This window comes from Setaria viridis, chromosome 5 (assembly GCF_005286985.2).
Source record: "Setaria viridis chromosome 5, Setaria_viridis_v4.0, whole genome shotgun sequence".
NCBI lineage: Eukaryota > Viridiplantae > Streptophyta > Magnoliopsida > Poales > Poaceae > Setaria > Setaria viridis.
This window is the reverse complement of record NC_048267.2, coordinates 9,472,113-9,493,989: the sequence shown is the minus strand read 5'-3', so window position 1 is coordinate 9,493,989 and position 21,877 is coordinate 9,472,113. Positions and strand designations below refer to the sequence as shown.

General features: G+C 45.7%; 4 protein-coding genes across 6 annotated transcripts; 3 read left to right on the top strand and 1 right to left on the bottom strand.

Annotated features, from left to right (window-relative positions):
* Positions 1-2,582: 2,582 nt before the first annotated feature.
* Positions 2,583-5,869, top strand: LOC117857425 (uncharacterized). The gene is made up of 5 exons (XM_034740081.2): positions 2,583-2,843; positions 3,503-3,729; positions 4,398-4,488; positions 5,175-5,241; positions 5,316-5,869. The coding sequence occupies exons 1-5, from the start codon at positions 2,716-2,718 to the stop codon at positions 5,367-5,369; spliced, it is 567 nt and encodes a 188-aa protein (XP_034595972.1). The 5' UTR covers positions 2,583-2,715; the 3' UTR covers positions 5,370-5,869.
* A 758-nt stretch (positions 5,870-6,627) lies between these two features.
* Positions 6,628-11,452, top strand: LOC117857422 (DEAD-box ATP-dependent RNA helicase 14). 2 transcript variants are annotated; one of them, XM_034740077.2, is made up of 13 exons: positions 6,628-6,787; positions 6,921-7,194; positions 7,337-7,414; positions 7,888-8,013; positions 8,099-8,167; positions 8,541-8,810; positions 8,979-9,329; positions 9,411-9,688; positions 9,867-10,211; positions 10,282-10,338; positions 10,428-10,469; positions 10,555-10,599; positions 10,935-11,452. In XM_034740077.2, the coding sequence occupies exons 2-13, from the start codon at positions 6,955-6,957 to the stop codon at positions 11,035-11,037; spliced, it is 2,004 nt and encodes a 667-aa protein (XP_034595968.1). In that variant the 5' UTR covers positions 6,628-6,787; positions 6,921-6,954; the 3' UTR covers positions 11,038-11,452. The 2 variants fall into 2 exon arrangements, with proteins under 2 accessions (XP_034595968.1, XP_034595967.1); XM_034740076.2 differs by having other exon boundaries at positions 10,425-10,469.
* A 204-nt stretch (positions 11,453-11,656) lies between these two features.
* On the bottom strand, positions 11,657-14,360 carry LOC117857424 (phosphoenolpyruvate/phosphate translocator 3, chloroplastic). The gene is made up of 9 exons (XM_034740080.2): positions 13,583-14,360; positions 13,350-13,478; positions 13,091-13,243; positions 12,878-12,963; positions 12,659-12,743; positions 12,465-12,584; positions 12,298-12,366; positions 12,065-12,194; positions 11,657-11,950 (listed from the first exon to the last, which is right to left on the bottom strand). Exons 1-9 carry the CDS (start codon positions 13,985-13,987, stop codon positions 11,877-11,879), a joined length of 1,251 nt encoding a protein of 416 aa, XP_034595971.1. The 5' UTR covers positions 13,988-14,360; the 3' UTR covers positions 11,657-11,876.
* Positions 14,361-15,136: 776 nt separating this feature from the next.
* On the top strand, positions 15,137-19,313 carry LOC117857423 (dol-P-Man:Man(5)GlcNAc(2)-PP-Dol alpha-1,3-mannosyltransferase). 2 transcript variants are annotated; one of them, XM_034740078.2, is made up of 13 exons: positions 15,142-15,393; positions 15,481-15,515; positions 15,621-15,758; positions 15,884-15,952; positions 16,308-16,465; positions 16,592-16,658; positions 16,745-16,798; positions 17,630-17,718; positions 17,845-17,961; positions 18,184-18,290; positions 18,381-18,459; positions 18,568-18,624; positions 18,854-19,313. In XM_034740078.2, exons 1-13 carry the CDS (start codon positions 15,240-15,242, stop codon positions 19,002-19,004), a joined length of 1,275 nt encoding a protein of 424 aa, XP_034595969.1. In that variant the 5' UTR covers positions 15,142-15,239; the 3' UTR covers positions 19,005-19,313. The 2 variants fall into 2 exon arrangements, with proteins under 2 accessions (XP_034595970.1, XP_034595969.1); XM_034740079.2 differs by lacking the exon at positions 18,184-18,290 and having other exon boundaries at positions 15,137-15,393.
* Positions 19,314-21,877: the final 2,564 nt, after the last annotated feature.

Sequence of the window (21,877 nt, the reverse complement as noted above, 5' to 3'; positions counted from 1 at the left end):
TTAAACAATTTTCCTATTTTTCTTAATTTCGCTTCGCTGTGCGAGGGGTGCATATGCTCCCACCAATTGATGTACTTCAACATTTTACATGTTGCCGTTTATAAAGCACACTCTCCAAATGCTTATCAAAGGCTAAACTTGTAAAACTTTTTCTTGAACATAAGATGGATCTGACATCTTTGTGACTTAACTTCGCCTTGACATAAGCTCGTCACATCCATTTTTAAAGGTTCAAATGGGCAAACGCAAACCGTTTGCTCTTAGTTTCGAGGCTTAGATTAACAAATGTCCACATCTGATTTCGAAATCAAAACCAACAACCATGTTAACTGTTATATGCCCCTCAAGGCGTGACTAACCAACGTCGATATTTGTCTGATCTGCGCCAAAGCTCTATATTTTCAGATCTTTTGCACTTCCTACTCAAACTTAGTTGTCCATGTTTCATCCATACACCTACTAATCATAAGCTAAGAAACATGTTCCTCCAAGACAAAATTCTCACCACATTGGTTCATTGCATGAGCAAAAAAATATGTATTCTCTGTGTATTGTAAGTATATGCAGGGGCAGATGCAGAGCTGGGAAGGAGGAGGGGCACTCTTCCCCTTCTTCTCCCACCTTTATCTCTTCTTCCTTGCTTTCTTCTTCTTCTTTCTTATTTTTCCTCCTCCTCCGTCTCTTGCACCAATGGAGTCTCATTTGCTATTTATACGTAGGCATGTCAATTTTAACAAGTTGTCATTGCACGAGACATCGAATCCTCGTGAGGGTAAAATTGCGGCCTTCGATGCGTTGCAGTGACGTTTTTAACTTGAGATCATAGCACTTACTGACTTGGTAGGGTTTGGTTGGCTCAAATATAATGTAATCTGATTACTGAAGGTAACGAATCCCATTACATATGTTTGGTTGCGGTGGTTTGTAATCAATTGACACTGTAATTGAATCCCTTACCTAAATAATATCTATACAAGCTTGTTACCTCTCCTCCCCCACCGTAATCAGATATAGCACCCACACAGTAATCTGATTACGTTACCAGAGTGCAACCAAATAAAGAGGGCAATCACCTATTCCACCTCTAAATACAATGTAATCTGATTCCCTTTGCGTTTACATTACCTTAGCACGAACCAAACACTATCTTAATTCCTTGGTCCGCTATTTATGCTGCCCAATATTGAATTGTTGCTTATACGTTTATACATTAATGCGATGCTACCATCCCTTCAATAATCTTGCTCATTTGTCATGAACTCGTGATTTTTATGCATTCTTGTTGGTACAAGTCTACCATTCTGGTCACCGTCGATCAGGTTTTCAGATATGCAGGTAGGGGTGGTAATAGATCATGGCTCTCATGGTCCTTAACAATCCAACTCAGTTCTATCTATTTTTAACTCCTTTATTCAGCTTGATTTTTAAATTTACTAGTTAAATTAGAGATCATTTACCATCCCTGCGTGTCTGACTTAACTACACGAGGACAATGGTTACGAGAAACTCGTGTTGTTGGCACGTGTGCTGCTGTGTGCAAGCAAACCGGCCAACTTTTTTGTTTTTTAATCTTTTTTTGAAAGATTCTCACAAATATATCCCTGGCGAAATTAATTTCAAAAATGGATCCTTAGCTTGGCGCCATCCACGCTGGCGCCAAGCTTACACGTCTCGGCACCAGGATGGCTGGCGTCAAGGTCCATGCGCAGCTGCTGGCGTGGATGGCGACGTGGCGGGGGCTTGGCGCCATGGATCTTGGCGCCGTAGTGCTCGGCGTCGAACAATTTATCCCATCCTCGTGGCGTTTCGAACGAAACAAGTATAATTATTCCGAGGAGTGTGCAACAAACTACGCTCTAGTTTAACTGGTTAGGACGTGGGCTTCTTATCCCAAAGACCTGAGTTCGAACTCCGGAAAAAAAAGCTCGCAGGTGGAAACGGACTTCCCGTCCCGGCCGGAAGCTGCTAGAAAAAAAATATAGAAAAAAAGATTCAACACAAGGATTCAAACTTAGGTCTTTAGGATAAGAAGCCCACGTCCTAACCAGTTGAACTAGAGCGTAGTTTGTTGCACACTCCTCAGAATAATTATACTTATTTCGTTCGAAACGACAGGAGGATGGGATAAATTGCTCGACGCCGAGGACTACGGCGCCAAGATCCATGGCGCCAAGCCCCTGCCACGTCGCCATCCACGCCAGCAGCTGCGCATGGACCTTGGTGCCGGCCATCCTGACGTCGAGACGTGTAAGCTTGGCGCCAGCGTGGATGGCGCCAAGCTAAGAGTTCATTTTTGGAATTGGTTTAGTCAAGGGCGTATTCGTGAGAATCTTTCGAAAAAGAGCTAAAAATAAAAAAAAAGTCGCGCAAACCGGCCCAGTTGATCTCAAGAGGAGGCCCATGTGTCATGCGCGAAATGGTGAGACGACGCTACGAGTCTATGACTGGGCGCCAGAGAGGCCGGCCGCTGTCGACGTCCAAGAGCCAGCTGAACACGTCACGGCGCGCTCTCCTCTTATCCAAAATCACGTGCGATCGTGACGCGACCCGCCCGCCCTCGCCCTCGCGCCCCCAATCCCGATCCGGTCGGTGCCTACCCCCGCTGCACCGAGGCGGGGCGCGTCGGCGCGTCGCGAACCAACCACGGAACCAGACCGACCGAACCAATCAATCCGGCGAGTGGAGTGGGTGCGGTGCCGGTGCGGTGCGGGCGGCATGGCGACCACGCGCGGCGGCGGATCGGCGGCGAGGGTGGGCGACGGGGACGTCGACCTGGGCGAGGGCTGGGACTGGCGCTCCGTCCCGCGGCTCCTCTCCTCCGCCTGCCTCTTCCTCTGCTCCGGGTGGGTCCCCGCTCCGCCCACGTTCCTCTTCGCCCGTCTTTGCTTTTTCATCTGGTTCCTCCCGAGTGCGATCCGCGCCGCCTAGGACCGAGCCGTAGGAGGAGTTCCGCCGCCGCGAGTGGAATCGGCTGCTTCTGGCCGGTGCGCGGCGATGGATTGTGGCAGATTGACGTGGTTGGTAGAGAGTGATGCAGAAGGGGATCGAATTGATAGCGACGTGCTTTACATGGAATCGTTCTGTCGCGAGACGACAGGGCGTTTCAGGGTGCGTCCCGTCCGCGTTATGGTTCGTCTAGGCTGGTGACGGATCCCCCAGGGCCTCTGTATGCGAGTTCTTCATATCCTGGAGACTAGGTGATGGGAGAAAGGGAGGGGATGTTGTCGCTGATTAGCGACTACTTGATTAGCACTTGGCATGCCTTCTCCCTGCAATTTTACCATCAAATGTCTACTTGTTAGCTAGTAGGTGTCTCGGTGGGAATAGATTTTGCAGTATTCTTGTGGTCTCGGTGTTTCACCCACTAGTGGAAGTGGAAGGTTACCTTGCCTGCCTCTGGACTGTGTCATGCTTGTAATGTGTTTTCGTAACTTTAGCACTTTTGGGTTTTTTTTCTTATCGCCAATTGTGTGCATGTTCAAACTCCTTCCAAACAGAGCAGAGGCTGTTTTGGATGCTGTGATAAGGCTGTAAAGCAACTGGGTGAGCTGTCCAGGAACTTAATTACCCATGACCAAATTCCCATACCAGAGCCATTTTGGAGTACAACCACCATCGAAGTTGAACCATCAGATCTCAGGGCAAATTCTTCAATCAGCATATCCAATTGGGGCTTTGATCAGCATGGAACTGGAAGCAGCCATAACCTTCCTGAACTTGGTAATTATGGTAAGTCTTTCTGAGTCATGTTGTCAGTTTTGCTAAACTAGGTTTTTCTCACTGGATCCACATATTGTCCAGCCACACTTACTAAATCTTAACCTTTATTTTGGCATAGCTTCTTTTAGCTGAGAAAAAGATTGTTGGTCATAGCTTGATGAAGTCTTTTTAGAAGTACCATGACTTGGCATAATCTCAATATTCATGTGAAACTATGTCATGGTTTCACGTACCGTTGGTAACTGTTGTCTGTAACAACATCGATGCATTTGGTAAACCATACTACCATGTCTTAGTTTGTGTGGCTCTAAGCAAAAAATTCTTTGGAGGCTTTGAATCAAGTTTTGTACTGTCATCTTTTATAACATCCGGTACATTCTGCTACTAGATTGGCCTGTTAAAAATCTGAGCAGGCAGTGGTCTGGTGGTGGGGAGGCTGCTTGACCTCTCCACCCAACCGACTTTGATACCTAGGACAAGCTAAGGTGCCTGTCTTCTTTAGTGAATGATAAATCTTTTGATCATTTTTTAAAAAAGGATGAAAACATTTGAGCAGGCAAAGTATTGATCAATTGTCGTTCTGATTTTCTTGCTGGATAACAAGTGAAATTGGAGCACCTTTTGATAAGTGCCTCAGTATGGTTACCTGAAATTCAAAATATTAAATATTATTGCAGGACGCATCCTTTGGGAACAGACTCGGCAGGAGTGGACTGAAATTAGAAGTCTACGGCCGAAGGTGAAGCAAGTCCGGGAACCAGTGTTGAGGTATGAGAGAATAAGATGACCTATAAGTACACAGAAGCAACCCATAAAACTTTGCCATAACACCTTTTCTGTCAGAAGTATAATATAAAATTCTTGTTTCAACTTTCAGGAACCATTTAGTTTATTTTTTACTCACAATTTATTTCTTCGGAAGTTTGAGATTGTTCCGCTTTATTCGTTTTTATCTTGGTGTTTTCACTCGTACAGTTGTACTGGCTACTTCTGTTGGTATTGCTCTGCTAGTATAGTTTATTGCTCTCTTTCATGTTGAACACTATATATCGCTCTTTTGTATACAAAACCCTGTGTATTTCTTTGTGTACTCCCTCCATTTCACATTACTTGCACAACATCCTCTGAGACGCCATTGCAATATTCCCACTTTCATAAGCAATGAATGGAGTACCTACGAATCAAATTTGATGGCAGGATGCTGAGAATCAGCGAAGATGTAAATTTGAACCTGAAATAGGATACCCAGTCTTGTTTGTGTACAGTTTGTTTTGCTGAAATATGTACCACGTTCTAATTTTATCTCCCATGATATGCTGAAACCAAGTATCATGTTTTGTTTTGGATGGTGTGTTTCTTGTGTGCCATCTCATGAAGCTTCAAGGAATGCTATCTTGGTGTATTATGAAGGCTTATGCGATTATGCTCACCAAAATACTATATTTATTATGCAGTTGGAATGCAGCATATGAGAGTCTGCTTGGATCAAATAAGCCGTTTTCTCAACCCATTCCTCTTCACGTAAGATCTAATACATTTCAGTTGACCATTTTAATGCATGGCATGTTGCTTAGACCTGGACCATGAAATTGCAGGAGATGGTCGATTTCCTTGTGGACATCTGGGAGCAAGAGGGGCTGTATGACTAGCACGAATTCTTTCGTAGGGATAACATGTAGTTGTTCCTCAAGAAAGGATAAAGAATGACATAGGTTTAGGCTTGAGATGAGATAATGATGGTTTGGCCTGTCATACATGTTTTTGTTCATGGAGGCCTGTTGTACTTGCTGATCACACAGTTGTGGTGGTAATTGGTAAGTTTGTAATGTTAGAGAAGTCCTGATAGCCGCTTTGTCGAATTTGTCAAAGAAAGCGATGAAGAAAGGTGTGACATTGAGTTGTGGACAAAAGTGTGATTTGTATTGATTAAGAAAGCATTAACACCGATGTCTTTCGGTTGTAGATGGTTGGATTATTCTGAGGGGCAAGGAGTCATGTATTGTCAGTGTCCTTTTCGTGGTGATGCAGCTACCTCGACTGATGCGATTCTGAACTGTTGTATTTCGTTTGGTTCTGTAATGTGAAGTGGCTGTAACTTGTGAGGAACGAGCTCACTTGGTGATCATAAAAATGATAAGGTTTTATGCTAGCACAATCTTTTATCGGTGATCATGAAAATGATTGTGTTTTATGTTAGCAGTCTTTAATTCTTTATCTTATCAAGAGGATATATCTGGAAAACCGGGGAAAAATTATGATACGATACTGAATGAAGTGCATGCTGAACGTTATGTTATGATACTCGTTGTGAAGCTGGAGTGAAAGCGGCACATGAGTATCATCACAGATACGGTACATTACATATGGTATAACCAAAATGCAAGTACCATTACCTTGTTTGAAAGACGGGTGTGCAATTTAGATGAGATGCCTCTGTTCAGGCCGGATGGCCCATCACCATGCATGCCACTTGCTGCCAGTGTCAATATTTGACAAGAGTTATGATTCCTTTTAAGTTTGTTTGATTACTCAAACGAAACATTGCAGCATCCATTCCTTCAAATCAAAATCAACTATCGGGACCGAATGCCAAGCTGACCGACGAACAGTACAGTATCTGGCAACGTGCACATCACCAGAAGCCGATGACTTGTCACGTGTGACCCCGAAACGTCACCATGACATGTTCCCCGTAGCCAAGAAAGGAAAGCACGGACTGCACAGTGAACAATCGACTTCCTGGGCCGAATCCAGCAAAAGATCACCTGCGTTGGGCCCCCAGCCGGAGCGGACGGGCGCGGCCTTCGGCGCCCCCGGCGGGTCCCACCACCAGCTGTCGTCCCCCACTTCACAACCTCACACACAACACTGGCGACTTGTCCCCGGCCTCCTCGGCGCCTCCGCTTCCCCCTTTCCTTTTTTTTCCTCCCTTTTTAATCGGCGACGCCTACTCAATCCCGGCCGCACCGGAGAGAGAGAAGGGTTCGGTGACGAAAACCCCAATCGCCTCCACCCCCTCCGCTCCTCCTCCGGCCGCCGCCTCCCGCATTCCGCCGCGCCTCGATCGGTAGGGCTTCGCCCGCTTCCTTCCCTCCTCCTCGCCGCGATCCCGCTCGCTCCTCGCGCGCGCATTGCATCTCGTTGTGCCCTCGTCCCGTCCCGGCTGATCTGAACATATTCGTGGGTGCGCTGTGTGGCAGGGGGTTGGTGAGAGGGTGTTGGGGACGCGCGGGGATGGCGTCGTCGGCGTCCGCGCCGGCGTCCAAGGGCCCGCGATACGCGCCGCCAGATCCGACCCTGCCCAAGCCGTGGAGGGCGCTCATCGACGGCAACACTGGGTACCTCTACTTCTGGAACCCGGACACCAAGGTCACCCAGTACGAGCGCCCCGTCGCGGCCGTGCCCGCCTCCCCGTCGCAGCCGCCTGGCTACTCCAGGCCCGAGGAGAGGGCGAGGAGCTCCGGACCTTCCGAGGTAACAATACCCCAATTCCTCCTCGTTCTTCCTGCTTTCTAGGAATGTGGCTTCGTACGAGGGTTGAGGTCCGCTAGATGCTCTGTTGTTTAGAGGATAAACATTTCTGAGATTGTCATAATAGCCAGTCTTTGTGTTTCAGTCACGCTCGGAAGCTGCGGTGAGCCGCTCGCAGTATGTGCCCCCTTCCGATAACAGGACAAGGAATGATCACGCAGAGGTTCCTGATATCCTCGCTCTCTTTATTTCACTATCAATCGTGTGTTGCATGTCCTACTTTGCGCTGCATTTGCTCTGTTGTGTGCAATTCGTGGTTTTGGGCAAGGATGCCAGTATAAAAATAAAGCGGGAAGCTAGGTGTTTCCCTGTCTGCTGGTTGATTTTGTAGAAGGAAGTAGATAATCAGTTAATGAAGTTCATAATGATGACCTTTCATGATTAACCACTATTTATCAAGAGGTCCCCTGTTTTTCAGGAGCCCACTGAAGCTGCATACAAAATGTGCCTAGTTATCTGTACATGCGAACAAATTTTTGTATTTACACTGGATTGCTGCTTCACAATTGCAAGAAGATACAGCAATACTGTAATAGTAATGGTGCAGCAAAGAGCATAAAATTTAGTCTTAAAAGAGCATGATCATAAGTGATGTACATTCCTTGCCCCATTCATAACATGCTATCTTGTTTCCAGCCACGCTCTGCAGCTGGAGCGAATGTTTCACAGAGTGCTCAGTTCACCAATCAAGTTTCTCAGGCTGCCAATGGAAGCCAAATGTCGACAGAAGCATATCGTGCTAAGCATGAGATTACTATCGTTGTATGTCCTCAACTAATCATATACCCTCAATCACTCTTGTTTGTAATTTACAAGTTACTTAGTGTTTCTCTTCCTTTATTATCAGGGCAACGAGGCACCAGCGCCCTTCATGACATTTCAATCCACTGGCTTCCCTTCGGAGATTCTAAGGGAGGTAGGTGCATAAAACGCACACCAGTATTTATGTGCTTTGTCGCATCCATTTCTAATGGAACTAGGTGGTCATCATGCATTCATTGTACCTATGCTTTGATTAAGCTGAATTTTCTTTGCACCAGGCTCTTCAAGTCAACAATCCAAGTCGGGGTTCGACCTGTTTGTTGTCTTGTTCAGCCTCCTGTGGTTTGGAACACCTCCTTTATTTTGTTTCCAGTCCTCCAGTGCATGATATTTGGCTTGGCTTCTGTATAGCTAAAAATTACACATCATGAGAAGCCTTCTCTCTTTGCTATATACTAGATTTAGACTTGTATCCTTACACAGTTATTCACATATTAGTTATATCTAAGGGGATCTATTTTTTACAGGTCATGCAAGCAGGATTCTCTGCGCCAACTCCTATCCAAGCTCAGTCATGGCCAATTGCTCTAAAGGGTCGTGATATTGTAGCTGTGGCGAAGACAGGTTCTGGAAAAACACTGGGCTATCTCATTCCAGGGTTTATTCTTCTGAAGCGCCTACAGCATAATTCAAGGGAAGGTCCAACAGTATTAGTTTTGTCTCCAACCAGGGAATTGGCAACACAAATTCAAGATGAAGCAATCAAGTTTGGCAAATCTTCAAGAATATCTTCTACGGTATGTTGCTTTATCTTTTCTTAAATCTGATACCCTCACTGTGGTTCTGTCAACCTAGATCTAGAACCTAGATCGTATTTTCAAATGACTTACTATCTGAGCAGATGAAAGTTCCATTTAGTATGTTCTATCATGGGATGTTCTTTAATCCTATTTTTTTATTTGAAGTGCTTATATGGAGGTGCTCCAAAAGGTCCTCAGCTAAGAGAGTTGGATCGTGGTGCTGACGTTGTTGTTGCAACTCCTGGGAGATTGAACGACATTTTGGAAATGAATAGAGTGAGCCTGCGTCAAGTATCATATCTTGTCCTTGATGAAGCTGACCGTATGCTTGATATGGGATTTGAGCCACAAATAAGAAAAATTGTGAAACAAATGCCATCTAGACGGCAAACTCTTATGTACACTGCCACATGGCCAAAAGAGGTGAGAAAAATAGCGTCAGATTTACTGGTTAACCCAATTCAAGTTAACATTGGGAACACTGATCAGCTCGTTGCAAATAAGTCAATTACTCAGGTAAGAAAATGTTTTTTTTCTTTTTTTATCAAACAAGACAGATTGTTTCTGTACTTTGAAGTGGTTTGTTGCACACTGCAGCATGTGGAGGTTATCTCACATTCGGAGAAATCAAGACGACTTGATCAGATCTTGCGTTCACAAGAGCCTGGGTCCAAAGTTATAATATTTTGCTCCACCAAGAGGATGTGTGATCAGCTGGCTCGGAACTTATCACGTCAGTATGGTGCTTCTGCTATTCATGGTGATAAATCACAGGCGGAGAGGGATTCTGTGTTGAGTGACTTCCGAAGTGGCAGGTGTCCTGTTCTTGTAGCCACGGATGTGGCCGCTCGAGGCTTAGACATAAAGGATATCAGGTTGGACCTTTATCATTGTTGCTTTCAAAATTTCAGAGTTTAATTTTCTAATCATTTGGACAATGATGGCATGGTTATGGCAATGATGATTGTAAATAGTGGATGAGCAACATTTTTATAACCCTTAAATTTTTTTAATGCAGCCCACTGACAATCCTTCCAAAATCTCTTGTCACAGAGTCGTGGTTAACTATGATTTCCCAACTGGTGTGGAGGACTATGTCCACAGAATTGGAAGGACAGGTAGGGCAGGTGCAACAGGATCTGCCTTCACATTCTTTGGTGACCAGGACTCAAAGTATGCTTCAGACCTTGTGAAAATTTTGGAGGGGGCAGACCAATCAGTGCCGCCACAATTAAAAGAAATGGCTTCTCGTGGAGGATATGGTGGAAGATCACGTCGGTGGGCATCTTCTGATGACTCCTATGGTGGTCAGGGATATGGGGGTAGAAGATCAACGGACAGCTTCAATAACAGTAGCTTTGGCAATCAGGCTGGTGGTGGTTCAAGCTTTCACTCGAGGTGTGTATCAGTTTCTGTTTGAATGCTGCCTTTTCGCCTAGTACAAACCTGACGAGTCATCAAATAGCAGCTTCCATAACAGCACGAGTGGCGGTCAATTTGGTGATACTCCTAGCTTTCATGGCAGGTATGGTAGCAATTTCTATTCTACATTGCCTTTGGCCATCTATATATACATTATAATGAACCATCACTTTACTGCTATGATAACAGCAGCCGCAACAATCAGACTGGTGACAATCCAAGCTTTCCTCCCAGGTGTGTACATCAATTTTCCTGTCCAGATGCTTGTGTGTAGCTTATGTATCCCTGCTAAATAATTATTTTTCCATCTTCCATACAGCTCCAGCAACAATCAATCTGGGGATGGTCTCAGCTTTCATGAAAGGTACTTTATTAGTCATGGCTGTACCACACTTGACATAGCCAGATGTTTACCACCTTTGGAATTACCTGGATATGTCATTTGAAATTCCAAAGTTTATAGACAATCTCTGAACTTATCATGTTGCTCTGTGAACCTGTTGTGCTAACAGTGTCTTGTTGAAGTACTAAGCTAATGCGACTTGTTTTGAATTAAAACTAATTTAATTGGTGAATATTTTGTCCAGTGCCTTTTTTCCAACAGCTATTAGCACTTTTCCGAAGTTTCTTATCATTTGGAATATGATTGCATCCATGGAGAGCGTATCTTGACCGTCTGGATCCTCCATTTGATTGCAGGTTCTATGGACCACGTGGAGGGGATCAAAGCAGAACAAGCAATGACGGATTCCGTGCTAGGAGCAGGAGTCCTAGCAAGGCTGTGGGAGTTTCCAACTGGTAATTGCATCTTCTAGGTGTGACCCAGTTTTTCCGATGGTGACGAAACCAAGTAGATGAAGATGGGTACCCTGACCAATTATATTGTTTCCTTTGCTACCTTGCTCAAATCAAAGGATGTCATGGAACATCGCTAACTTAGGATATGGGTGTTGGTCTAATCCCAAATGGTTTCCTGGTATGCTGATTTGATGCCTGGGAGAAGGCTGATACCTTACCATGTGCTGGTGGTCGTAGTTTGTAAAGCTTTTTAAGCTCAACTTCTTTGCTAGTATACCTCCTAATGCTAGAACCTGATCATGGGGAAACAAACCGCTCAGGGCTGAATTTTGGACAAAACGGACAGCCGGTATTTCTGTTTAATGTTATGTACAATCTATGTCGATGACTGTTGTAAATGCATGCGGCATGGTTTATTACATGTGCAAAGAATCATCTTTTGCCCATGCGCCTCTGCTCAGGTGAGTTTATCCAGCCTCAGTAGAGGCTGCGTGGACGAGGGATCTCAGCAAGTTGAGATTGTATATCATACTGCTTCTGCAGGATGAACCGCATCCTATGGTGGCGCTGAACCACACTGGCACACTGACGCAAACAGCTGTTGTTTGCTGTGGTTTTGGATCTTGTGGCCAGAACACCGTGTCTCGAGAATATATTCAGTCACGAATGTTGCAGCTCTGCAAATGAGCTGCCTGTGCCATGTGGTACAAGTGTACAACTGGGGTGGGAACTCCGCTTGTTCCATCTCCTCATCAATACATCTCGATCTAATCTGTATACCTCAAAATTGTGTATACAACAAGAATTTTTCACGAACTAATGTACCCTTTTCTATTTCATCCCTCATGCATTCTTCGGTTTCTTCGTTCTCGTCAGCTTCGAGTACAGGAAAACGCCTCCTAATGCAGCACCAGTTCCTGCAGCAAGAACAGCAAAAATGAGTGACTTGGTTAGAAGGATAATCAGAGCTTGAAGCGGCAGCATCAGTTATGGTTTCTGAAATGTTTTGGGGGGGCATTGGTCAAAGTTACCTAGTGCGTTGACAGGCGAAATGGGTGTGCTGAAGAAGATAACTGAAGAGACGATGACAACCACGCGCTTGACACAGTTGGCGACGGAGTGGGTCACCGGTGACACCCTCGACAAGATCAGGTACGAGAGCTGCCATTGCAAGGGAAGATCATGCATCAAACACAAGCTCTCTCTTCTGGAGCCAAAGAGAAGGTGAAGATCCATGCGGATGAAGTATGGGTTATCTCCTCACCTTCTGATAGCCATGGAAGCAAAAACCTGCGAGTGCTGCCCTGATGCAGAGTTCTTGGAGGTTCAGGCCCTGTATGATGTCAAAACAAGATTCTGCTAAGTTCATAGTTTGGAAGTGATGGCATAGCTGATTCAAGAATCTTTTGTCTGAATTTTGAAAACGCTTACAGAGCTCTGGAGGTACCCTGGGGTGAACTTGACGCCTTCTGCGAACAGCATCAGAGGACACGATAGCAGAAACGACAGCACAGTGATTACCGAGAAGAGGTTTATGTCATCCATAGCATCCTGCATCACAAGACATTTTTTTTACTGTAACAGTTCACCAATTGACGGTGGTAATTTGATGAAGGGAAATTCACCTTGTCACCGGCAAGGAGTTTCTTGCTGAGGACATTCCTTGATTGGTTGGTCAGATTGGACGCCATGGCGCTCCAAAACCCAGTCCTGAACCCCCCCAGACAAAATTACAGTGTCAACTGTCAAGATTCCTCCAATCATTGAGTTGCAACAGCAAAAAGGCAAAGGATCGTTGGTAGGATCTATAAAGGATTCTCCAATAGGTAGTGGACAGCACTGACCAGTTGAAAGAAACTTCGGTGAACGATGCCAAGGCGACCCCGCCAACGATCGGCACGAGCGAGCCCAGCACCGGCAGGGAAGGAACCTGCAGATGAAACAGCGAGCGAGCTGAGCAAAAATTGCTACTATTTTCTTCTGCTTCTGATGATTTCACGGTGGAAATCGTCTGAATCGGCCAGAATTTGTTTTGCAGGTGTGCGCAGGTGGCGAACCTCGCCGAGGAAGAGGGCGGAGAGGACGACGGTGAAGAAGGGCTCGGAGGCCTTGATTGTGTGGGTGAAGGAGACGGCGACCTTGCCCAGGCTCATGTTGGTGAACACCGTGCCCAGCATGTGCCCCAAGGCCAGCGGTGCGATCTTGCCCAACTGCAGCCGCAAAGGTTGCAGACATGTTAGGAATCAGCAGACGGGAAAAACAAAATCGCAGGTTGTTCGGTCGTCGATGTCGACTTGTCGAGGATGGCGGCCTCACCTGCGCAGCGGAGAGCCTGGGCGCCGGGTGGAGCCTGGTCGCCCACATGAGGAAGATGAGCAGGGAGCCGAAGGCGAGCTGGAAGGCGGTGATGGTGTATGGCAGCGGCAACGGCAGCGCGCCGAGAACCTGCAATGGCAAACGACGCTGATTACTGATCTTGAATTCTTGATCGATCGAGAAGATGAGAGGAGGGGATTTGATTCTTGATCGAGGCGAAGTGAATGGCCGACCTGCTTGTTGTAGATGTTGAAGTAGATGTTGAGCAGGTACCACGCGACGATCATGGCGCCCAGCTGCGCCGTGGCCGCAATGCCGCCGGCGCCCTCTCCCCTCGCCGCAGCGCTCGCGTCGTCCTCCGGCACCGATGCCGCCGCCGCGGCCGCCGCCTTGGCGACCTCCCCATTCCTGCCGCTATCGGGCAGCAGCGACAGAGGCCGGAGCCGGCAGCCGCCGCGAACGCGGAGGAGCGGCAACGGCGGCGCGGCGGCGGCGGCGAGGGCACCCCGGGGCCCGTAGGAGGAGGAGGAGGAGGAGGCGGCGAGGCTGCCGGCATGGCGCGAGGCGAGGGCGGAGGCGCGGCCGCGCGTGGCCCGGGACCACGAGGCTCCGGAGACAGAGGTCGCCGCGCCCTGCATCTTGCGCGCGCGGCGTTCTCGCGATTGGTCGCCGCCGCCCGCGCTTAAAATAGTGGACCACCGCTACTCGCGTTACGGGGAAAAGGTGGCGCCGGGTGAACCTTCCCGGGATCCCGTACTCGTTCGTCCCCGACTCCTCTTGGCTTTGCGATGGGAGTAGTGTACTGTACGACAAGTACTGAGCCAACAGCCATGTGAGACGCAGGCGACCGCAATGGCAGGTTGGCAGAGCCGGTGCACAAATGGGACTTGGATGGCGGCCTTGCCGGCAACCTTCGTCTTCCTCCCACCTTCTTCGTGGCAATGTCGCCGGCATCTTGATCCTGTTGGATTTGAGCATCTAATCGCCATCGCCGTCACGTGTTTTTTTCCCCCCTTTATGCACGGAGATACAATCATAGTGCTCGAATAATACAATATCAAGCGTTGAAATTCCAAACCACTAATAATGCGCAAACGCCGTTTTTCATGCACGCATCCGTCTCCTTATGAATTTATGCAACGTACAAGTTCTTTATGCAAATTTTAGTGCTACGATGACTAGCAAATTGATACAAAAAAAAACAAGAAGAACGGGTGACGGCGTTGGCACGTTACAGTGGCGAGCTGGTAGTGGCATTCCGTATTTCTGCTCGTCAATTTCGCCGGAGAGCAGCAGCACTCCCTATCGTGTGATCGGAGCTTCAGATCAGGAGCAGTGGCTTGAGATGAATCCGGCCGCGAACCCTGTCGTTGCGGTGGTGAATCTTTGCTTTAGCGAACGGGTCCGGCGAAAAAGAGGAGGGAGCCCCACTCAGCCATGGGATAAGAATAAGAATACGGTGGTGGCTGCCAAAGCGATTGCAGGTGGAATGGAAAATGCCCGTCGGAATCGACCCAGACGCTGTCGTGGAGGGTGACGCGCGCTCGACGGCGACCGCCCGCCCAAGGAGACGACGATGACCAGAGATCCCCAAATGGGCCCCAACGCATCTGACCGCCGGCCGGCCTCCGTAGCCCAGATCCTTTGCGGCCCAAAGCGATTCATGGGCCACATGGATGCTCGCTCCTCGGCTCTACGGCCCAAATCGATTCATGGGTCCATGAGCTCAGATTGCCATCGTCGCGTGAAGGCCCAACTTGGCCCCCGCTTCGGCAGTTGAGCCCCGAGGACTCGAGTTGGGTGGGTGGGTCGTCGTCGGCCTGCGGAATTCGGGCTCGGCTCGTCTTCCTCCTGGATCTGCCGCCGGGTGGTACCTCGCCGGCGGCAAGCATGGCGCGGGCGGAGAAGAGTCGCGCCGCGAGCACGGCGTCGGTGGCGACAGAGAAGCCAGCCAGGTCGGCTGACCGGAGGCCGCTCTACTTCGCCGCCTTCCTGGTGCTCGCCGACGCCGCGCTCGTCGCCCTCATCATCGCCTTCGTCCCGTGTCTGTAACTTCAAACACAGAGCCTCCTTGCTCAGCTCTCTCTTTCTCTTAATTGTCGCTAAGCAGTTCTGTTGCTTCGACTTGCAGATACCAAGATCGACTGGGACGCCTACATGTCTCAGGTACTAGCGCAGATTGCCGATTTCCTTCTGTTTCGGGGTGAAGGATTTGGAATTTGGGACAAAAATGTGATCTTGGCTGCTGCTGATGTGTGTCGGGTGCGCTAGGTGGATACCTTTCTGGAAGGGGAGAGGGACTACACCAAGATCGAGGGAGACACGGGACCATTGGTCTACCCGGCCGGATTCCTCTACGTCTACTCTGCCATTAAGTTCCTTACCGGTGGCCAAGTCTTCCCTGCTCAGGTCACCGCTCAGCCAAATCTGTTTAACAACACGAACTCGTTTACTCTGCTGCGTGTTCGCCCCTCATTTTTGTCAATTGCTTGGCTGTGCTTAAGAGTGATGAATTCTTGGGTACTTGCCTGCAGATTTTGTTCGGCGTCTTGTACATTGTCAACCTGAGCCTCGTTCTTCTGCTTTACGTCAAGGCTGAAGTGGTATGGATGCAAAACTGATAACTCTTTTCTCCCCTCCAATCCTGCTTTAGTTCAGCTATTCTCATATAGAACAGTCTTCTCTTTAGTCCTTACTCCTTAGTTTTATTCAGAAAGGATAGTTTGACAACCAGTTGATATTCTGTCATAAGGACCCATCGAGAAATAATCCCCTGTTTAGTCCAGCTAAGATAATTTACCCTGTCAGCAGTTCTTGTCTGTAACAATCTTTCCTTAGTTCTGCATGGATAATTCAATAATTGGTTTGCTGTCATGAGGATCCCAAAGTTTCTTCTGGTGCTCTTTACCTAATGTTTTTATCTAATTCCGTCTCTTATCTCTCAATAATGGATGGCAGCTTCCATGGTGGGCTTTAGGTTTGCTTTGTTTGTCCAAGAGGGTTCACTCTATCTTTGTGCTCCGCCTTTTCAACGACTGCTTTGCCATGACATTGCTCCATGCTGCTATGGCTTTGATTATTTATCACAAGTGGTACCTTGGTCTAATAGTTTTCAGGTGATCTCAACATTATGGCAGTAAATAGCATTTATCCGCTTCTTATATGTTATAAACTGCAGAACTGAAATACTATTGCTAGAAAATAGCTCCTTACATGCAGTGGTTATCAATCTTTTTTTGCAGTGGAGCTGTCTCAGTTAAGATGAATGTTCTTCTTTTTGCTCCTTCTCTGCTTCTACTGATGGTGAAGGTACAAATGACCACTACACCATGCTTTGTTCCTTCCTTACATCTTTCTATGCTGCCAACTGTTACCCTTACTAAGTGTTTGTACAGGCCATGAGCATCAAAGGAGTCTTCTTTGCCTTGTTAGGAGCTGCTGTAGTACAGGTGGATTGTTCTTTATTTTCTTTTCTTTTCTTTTCTTTTTAACACATCCTACTCCACTGTTCCCAGTTTGTCATACGGTCTCCTTAGCAGAATTCAGTTTGGCTATGCTTGGCAGTTTCTTCTAGCTTGCTTGTACATTTTACTCCTGATTCATAAATATATAATGTCAAACTGAATTCTTCTAGGCCTTTTGCGATTTCTTTATCTTACATCAAATCGTAGTGATACTTTCCAATAGCGTGTCACAAAGGAATGAAATTCATAACTAACTGTAAATTTTATTAGGATAGATATTCTGTTAATTGCACTTTACTTATGTAGCATTTCTAGCATATAAGATTGCAGATATTATCATATTATTGATATTGACATGGAAAAAAAAGTTAGTGATTGTTGATCGTTGACTACTAGACTGTGGGGGTGTTTGGATCCCCGGGCTAAATTTTAGCCCCTGTCACATCGAATGTTTGGACACTAATTAGGAGTATTAAACATAGACTAATTACAAAACCAATTTCACAACCCCTAGGCTAAATCGCGAGACGAATCTATTAAGCCTAATTAGTCCATGATTTGACAATATAGTGCTACAGTAAACATTCGCTAATGATGGATTAATTAGGCTTAATAGATTCGTCTCGCGATTTAGCCTAGGGGTTCTGCAATTAGTTTTGTAATTAGCTTATGTTTAGTCCTCCTAATTAGCATCCGAATATCTGATGTGACACGGACTAAACTTTAGCTCCAGGATCCAAACACCCCCTGTATCTGGTTAGATGGGTCCGAGCTATCGCACTGTTGATGCTAATGATTTGCATTTCCTGTCTGTAGGTTTTGTTGGGTATGCCATTCTTGCTGTCGCATCCAGTTGAGTACATATCAAGAGCATTCAATCTTGGCCGTGTCTTCATCCATTTCTGGTGTGTATATTATATTTCGTGAATCTCGAACCATTTCAGCAGCACCATTGTGCCCTGTGTATCACACCCATATATGTAATGTGACTTCGTAGTTATGCAGAGGGTTAATCGTTTTTATTTTTTCAGGTCTGTGAACTTTAAATTCGTCCCAGAGAAGTTGTTTGTATCCAAAGAGCTTGCTATTGCGCTGTTGATTCTTCACCTCACTACCCTTCTGGTATTTGCACACTACAAGTGGTTAAAGTGAGTACTCACCACTCAGATTGGGTTTAATCAGTTAGCAAAGATCTACATCATCTCAATAGTCCAATCGGCCCTCAATTTTTTTCCTCTAGTATATCCTATTCTTTCTAGGAATATTTGCATGTTCCCAACTTATGTCTATATCAGTACATTCCGAGAAAAACACTAGGATGTTTAAAGTGGTTATGCTGCTGCATAACATTCTTTTACTTTTATTGACAGGCATGAAGGAGGCCTATTTGGTTTCTTGCATTCCAGATTTAAAAACACCAAATCAATTCAACAGCTTGTTTCTAGCCAGCCCAGACCATCCATTCTCAGCAAAGAACGTGCGTTAGACTGCAATTCTCAAACTAATCATAGCATTTGGATATACTTTTTCTTGCTTGACTAACTGGATAGCTACAACTTGAATCCAGATATTGTAACTGTTATGTTTGTCGGCAACTTCATTGGCATCGTGTGTGCCCGATCATTACACTACCAATTCTATTCCTGGTAAGTACAGGCTCCCATAAGGTCGTAAGTGTTAATGATCAGTTCTCAGTAAATTTGGCTGTTGTTTGTGAATGCTAGAATCCAAGTTGGCTCCTTTCTGCTGTGCAGGTACTTCTATTCATTGCCTTTTCTGTTGTGGAAAACACATTTTCCGACACCTTTGAGGTAAGGTCCCACGCCTCATGTAGATCTGTTTCTGCCTCGGTTTATAATAGTCTTGCAACTTTATGAACAAACCAAACATGATCATGTATTCATGTTGATAGAAATGTTTGCTTTGCTTTTGTGAATAATAAATGCATTCTTCTTTTGAAACTACGGTGTAAATAATGCATTCGTTCAAGTATTCATCCATTTGGTTTGCACTCTTATTACACTTCCCTCATTCTCTCAGGATCATTCTATTTCTCGGTGTGGAGCTCTGCTGGAACATTTACCCTTCTACTGCCTATTCATCACTGCTTTTGCTATTTTTGCACGTCTCCATTTTGTTGGGTATATGGTTTTCACGTACTGAGTACCCCTATATCAATAAGAGTACATGACGAAACATATCAAGAAGTTGTAAGTCAATGTGAGGCTTCCTTTTAAAATTGTTTAATCTTTTGAGGTAGCAGTAGGCCAGTAGTCAAATCCTTTTTTGTGCAAATACAAGCAACATCAAACGCTTCTGGAAATTGTGAGATGTATTTTGGTTTTCCAACACTCTTAGTTGGCCAAGATTTCTAGAGTAGTCTAGACATACCAAATATGTACCATGTCCATGTGTAACTTAACATAGATGAAAAATAGCTACTGTTAACTATTACAGAGTAACTATTATCACTGAATTGGCCCAGTATCTTGTTCTATCATCTTACCAGTCTCCTTTAGCCAACTGATATTGTACATTCTGTTCCATAATTTCTTCTAGAAATGTCTCACAAAGACATCATTGAACAACAAATGTGTGGATGACACACAACAAAGAACACATCAAATTTGTTCCATTAATCCAACAATCTTCGTAAGGGAGAAACTAAGACGTGAAGCCATCATGACAGTTTGAATATGAAAAAAAGAAGCAACTTAAGATAACTGAAGTTTCTCATCTCCTGGGCTGTTGTTGCTTATCAATTCAAGTTCCCAATTGACAATTAGTTTCTCTTGTCCTTGGAGCCACCTTGGCCATCAGAGCCCGGTGTTAAGTCAGGCACTGGCTGATTCGGCACCTTCCTCTGCCTCTTGTTCATGGACTCCATCATCTCTTCCATGGCATCCAAGTCCCAATACAAGGGCACCTTACCTTTGCTAATGTCATCACCATTTCCCAAGCCAAGAAGCAAGTTTGGCGTAGATGCAGCTCTGATGCCACGTACTGGGATCTGAGCTGAGGTGGCATGGAGAGGATCATGCAGGGAGCTTCCTGAGCTCAACGCCTTGTCCGAGGTGGCAAGGAATTCCAGCGTCCCCATCGACTGAACCAGGCTGAGCCGCTCGTCGGTTTCAAGCCCGCACTGCGGCCCCATATCATTGGTGTTGGAAAGCAGCGGAGCCGGTGGCTGGAAAAAGCTCCGGACGGGGTTGGTTGTGGCAGGGTGCTTGTGGAGAACTAGCGGTGATGCCGGGTTGCTCACGGCAGGGCGCTTGCCTAGAACTAACGATGAGGCCTCCCTGGTTCTTGAAGTGTGAAGGATGTTGCTGTTGCTGGTGTGCTGTGAGCTCGAGTAGGATGGTGATGACAGTTGTTCATTTCTTCCCGGTTGGCTGCAGTGGTACTGAGCCAGTTGTTGGTGTTGGGAGTGGCTCCAGTCGTTGTTGTTGCCATTATTTGTTAGAGAAACAACATGGTAAAACTGAAACAATCATAAGCAAACTGTTCATATAAAGATTTTGTATGAAACAATTAAAGAGATTTTAAGGTGTTTCTCAGGTATTTTACACTGGATAAACGTAGCTGGAAGTCTAGTGTTTTGAATTTGATCCACCTGACTTCCTCCACGCAACAGCCTCATGTGCTCTGCAGGGTTGGGGTTGGCTGCCCTAGGAGTCCCTATCCAATTAAAAAGTTTGAAACTAGAATATAAAGACTTTATTCATTAAATCAAAAAGAATAATGCACATACAAACACAACACACAGAGCAAACATGATAGTCTCCAATCATAAATTGATCAATGTGTATATGACACTTAGCCTCAATATGGAAAGTGAAATAATTGGTCAATGAAGTGAAATATTACCTTCCTTATAAGGTGAACCAGAAGTTGCTGAAGTCTTTGAGGTAGTGCCGCATAAAAGATCTGGTGAGTAAGTACGCCGTACTCCATCTTGAGGCGCAACTCCAGTACATGCGGTCTGACTTTGAAGCAGAGAACTTGAGTCACCAACGGATGTAGCGAGGAGGCCAAATTGATTCTAGTTTCCATTGCTTGCATTTGTGGGATTCATACTAGAACCGCCAACTGTTTGGCCAATGGAAGTTGAGTCACTCATGTTGGGACGCTTTCTGTTTTGTTTGTTCAATAGGTGTGGCGGTGTCCTCCTGATCATATCATCAATATTTCTTATCTGCAAAAATTAGAATTATAAACTTGTTTGAGGCAAAACCACGTATGTCATGTTTAGGAAAAAAATGCTCTGAAATCTCTCATAAAGACGTAAAGGCCAGATTAAGGTCTTCATTGAGTAGATCCTAGAGCTAGGATTTAAAGCCACATAATTTTTCTGCCCAACCACATTATATTTGTATCCTGTCCTAGCACACGCTTAAATAGTCTAGTGCTCAGGAGATAGCAAAAACGTTCACAAATCACGCAAATGAAATTCCTTTGGTGTAAAATAAAATTTATAAAGCAGGCAGCTGACAAATATGTACACTCTACAACTTCACTCCGATCATATGAACAATAAACAGGCACAAATTTACATAAGAATGTTCCACAAAAGAAGGGAAACATGACATATTCACCCATGAACTGGCGGAAGAATAGAGAGAGTAAGAGATTTGTCAAAGAATACCAGTAAGCCATGCTTGAGCGATTCCTCCCTCACCATCTTGTAGAAATACGCTCTTGGCTGAAAACTTATACGGTCTAACTTAGTGCCAGTAGGTGGTTTTAGGCGTATGAGATTGCAACCAACGCCCACACACTAGGTCACCCAGCCCTACCTTTAATTTAGCATTGTTTCCATTGTAAGAATTGGAACAACCATCGTTGATCGGAACAAGTACAGCACTTTTATGTGTGGACAACCATACAGCATTTAACTTCTCGTAGGTCAAGGAGGAACTTAACAGGTCCAACTATGTGTGTGTACCATGTGAACGCGGTGCATGCATTCATTTTATATATGAATTCAACTTCTACTTTCAATTTAAGCAATAAATGTATGGAAATGCCACAAATCTTTCATGTAAAAGCTGTGACGAGATTATG

Coding starts and splice junctions, on each gene's coding strand:
- LOC117857425 (XM_034740081.2), top strand. CDS start 2,716: ATGGCGACCACGCGCGGCGGCGGATCGGCGGCGAGGGTGGGCGACGGG. Junction 2,844..3,502: donor TGCCTCTTCCTCTGCTCCGG/GTGGGTCCCCGC, acceptor CAAACAGAGCAG/AGGCTGTTTTGGATGCTGTG. Junction 5,242..5,315: donor CTCAACCCATTCCTCTTCAC/GTAAGATCTAAT, acceptor ATGAAATTGCAG/GAGATGGTCGATTTCCTTGT.
- LOC117857422 (XM_034740076.2), top strand. CDS start 6,955: ATGGCGTCGTCGGCGTCCGCGCCGGCGTCCAAGGGCCCGCGATACGCG. Junction 7,195..7,336: donor GGAGCTCCGGACCTTCCGAG/GTAACAATACCC, acceptor TTTGTGTTTCAG/TCACGCTCGGAAGCTGCGGT. Junction 9,689..9,866: donor TTAGACATAAAGGATATCAG/GTTGGACCTTTA, acceptor CTCTTGTCACAG/AGTCGTGGTTAACTATGATT.
- LOC117857424 (XM_034740080.2), bottom strand. CDS start 13,987: ATGCAGGGCGCGGCGACCTCTGTCTCCGGAGCCTCGTGGTCCCGGGCC. Junction 13,479..13,582: donor TCAACATCTACAACAAGCAG/GTCGGCCATTCA, acceptor TTGCCATTGCAG/GTTCTCGGCGCGCTGCCGTT. Junction 12,367..12,464: donor CAGGGTACCTCCAGAGCTCT/GTAAGCGTTTTC, acceptor GACATCATACAG/GGCCTGAACCTCCAAGAACT.
- LOC117857423 (XM_034740078.2), top strand. CDS start 15,240: ATGGCGCGGGCGGAGAAGAGTCGCGCCGCGAGCACGGCGTCGGTGGCG. Junction 15,759..15,883: donor GCCAAGTCTTCCCTGCTCAG/GTCACCGCTCAG, acceptor ACTTGCCTGCAG/ATTTTGTTCGGCGTCTTGTA. Junction 15,953..16,307: donor TTTACGTCAAGGCTGAAGTG/GTATGGATGCAA, acceptor AATGGATGGCAG/CTTCCATGGTGGGCTTTAGG.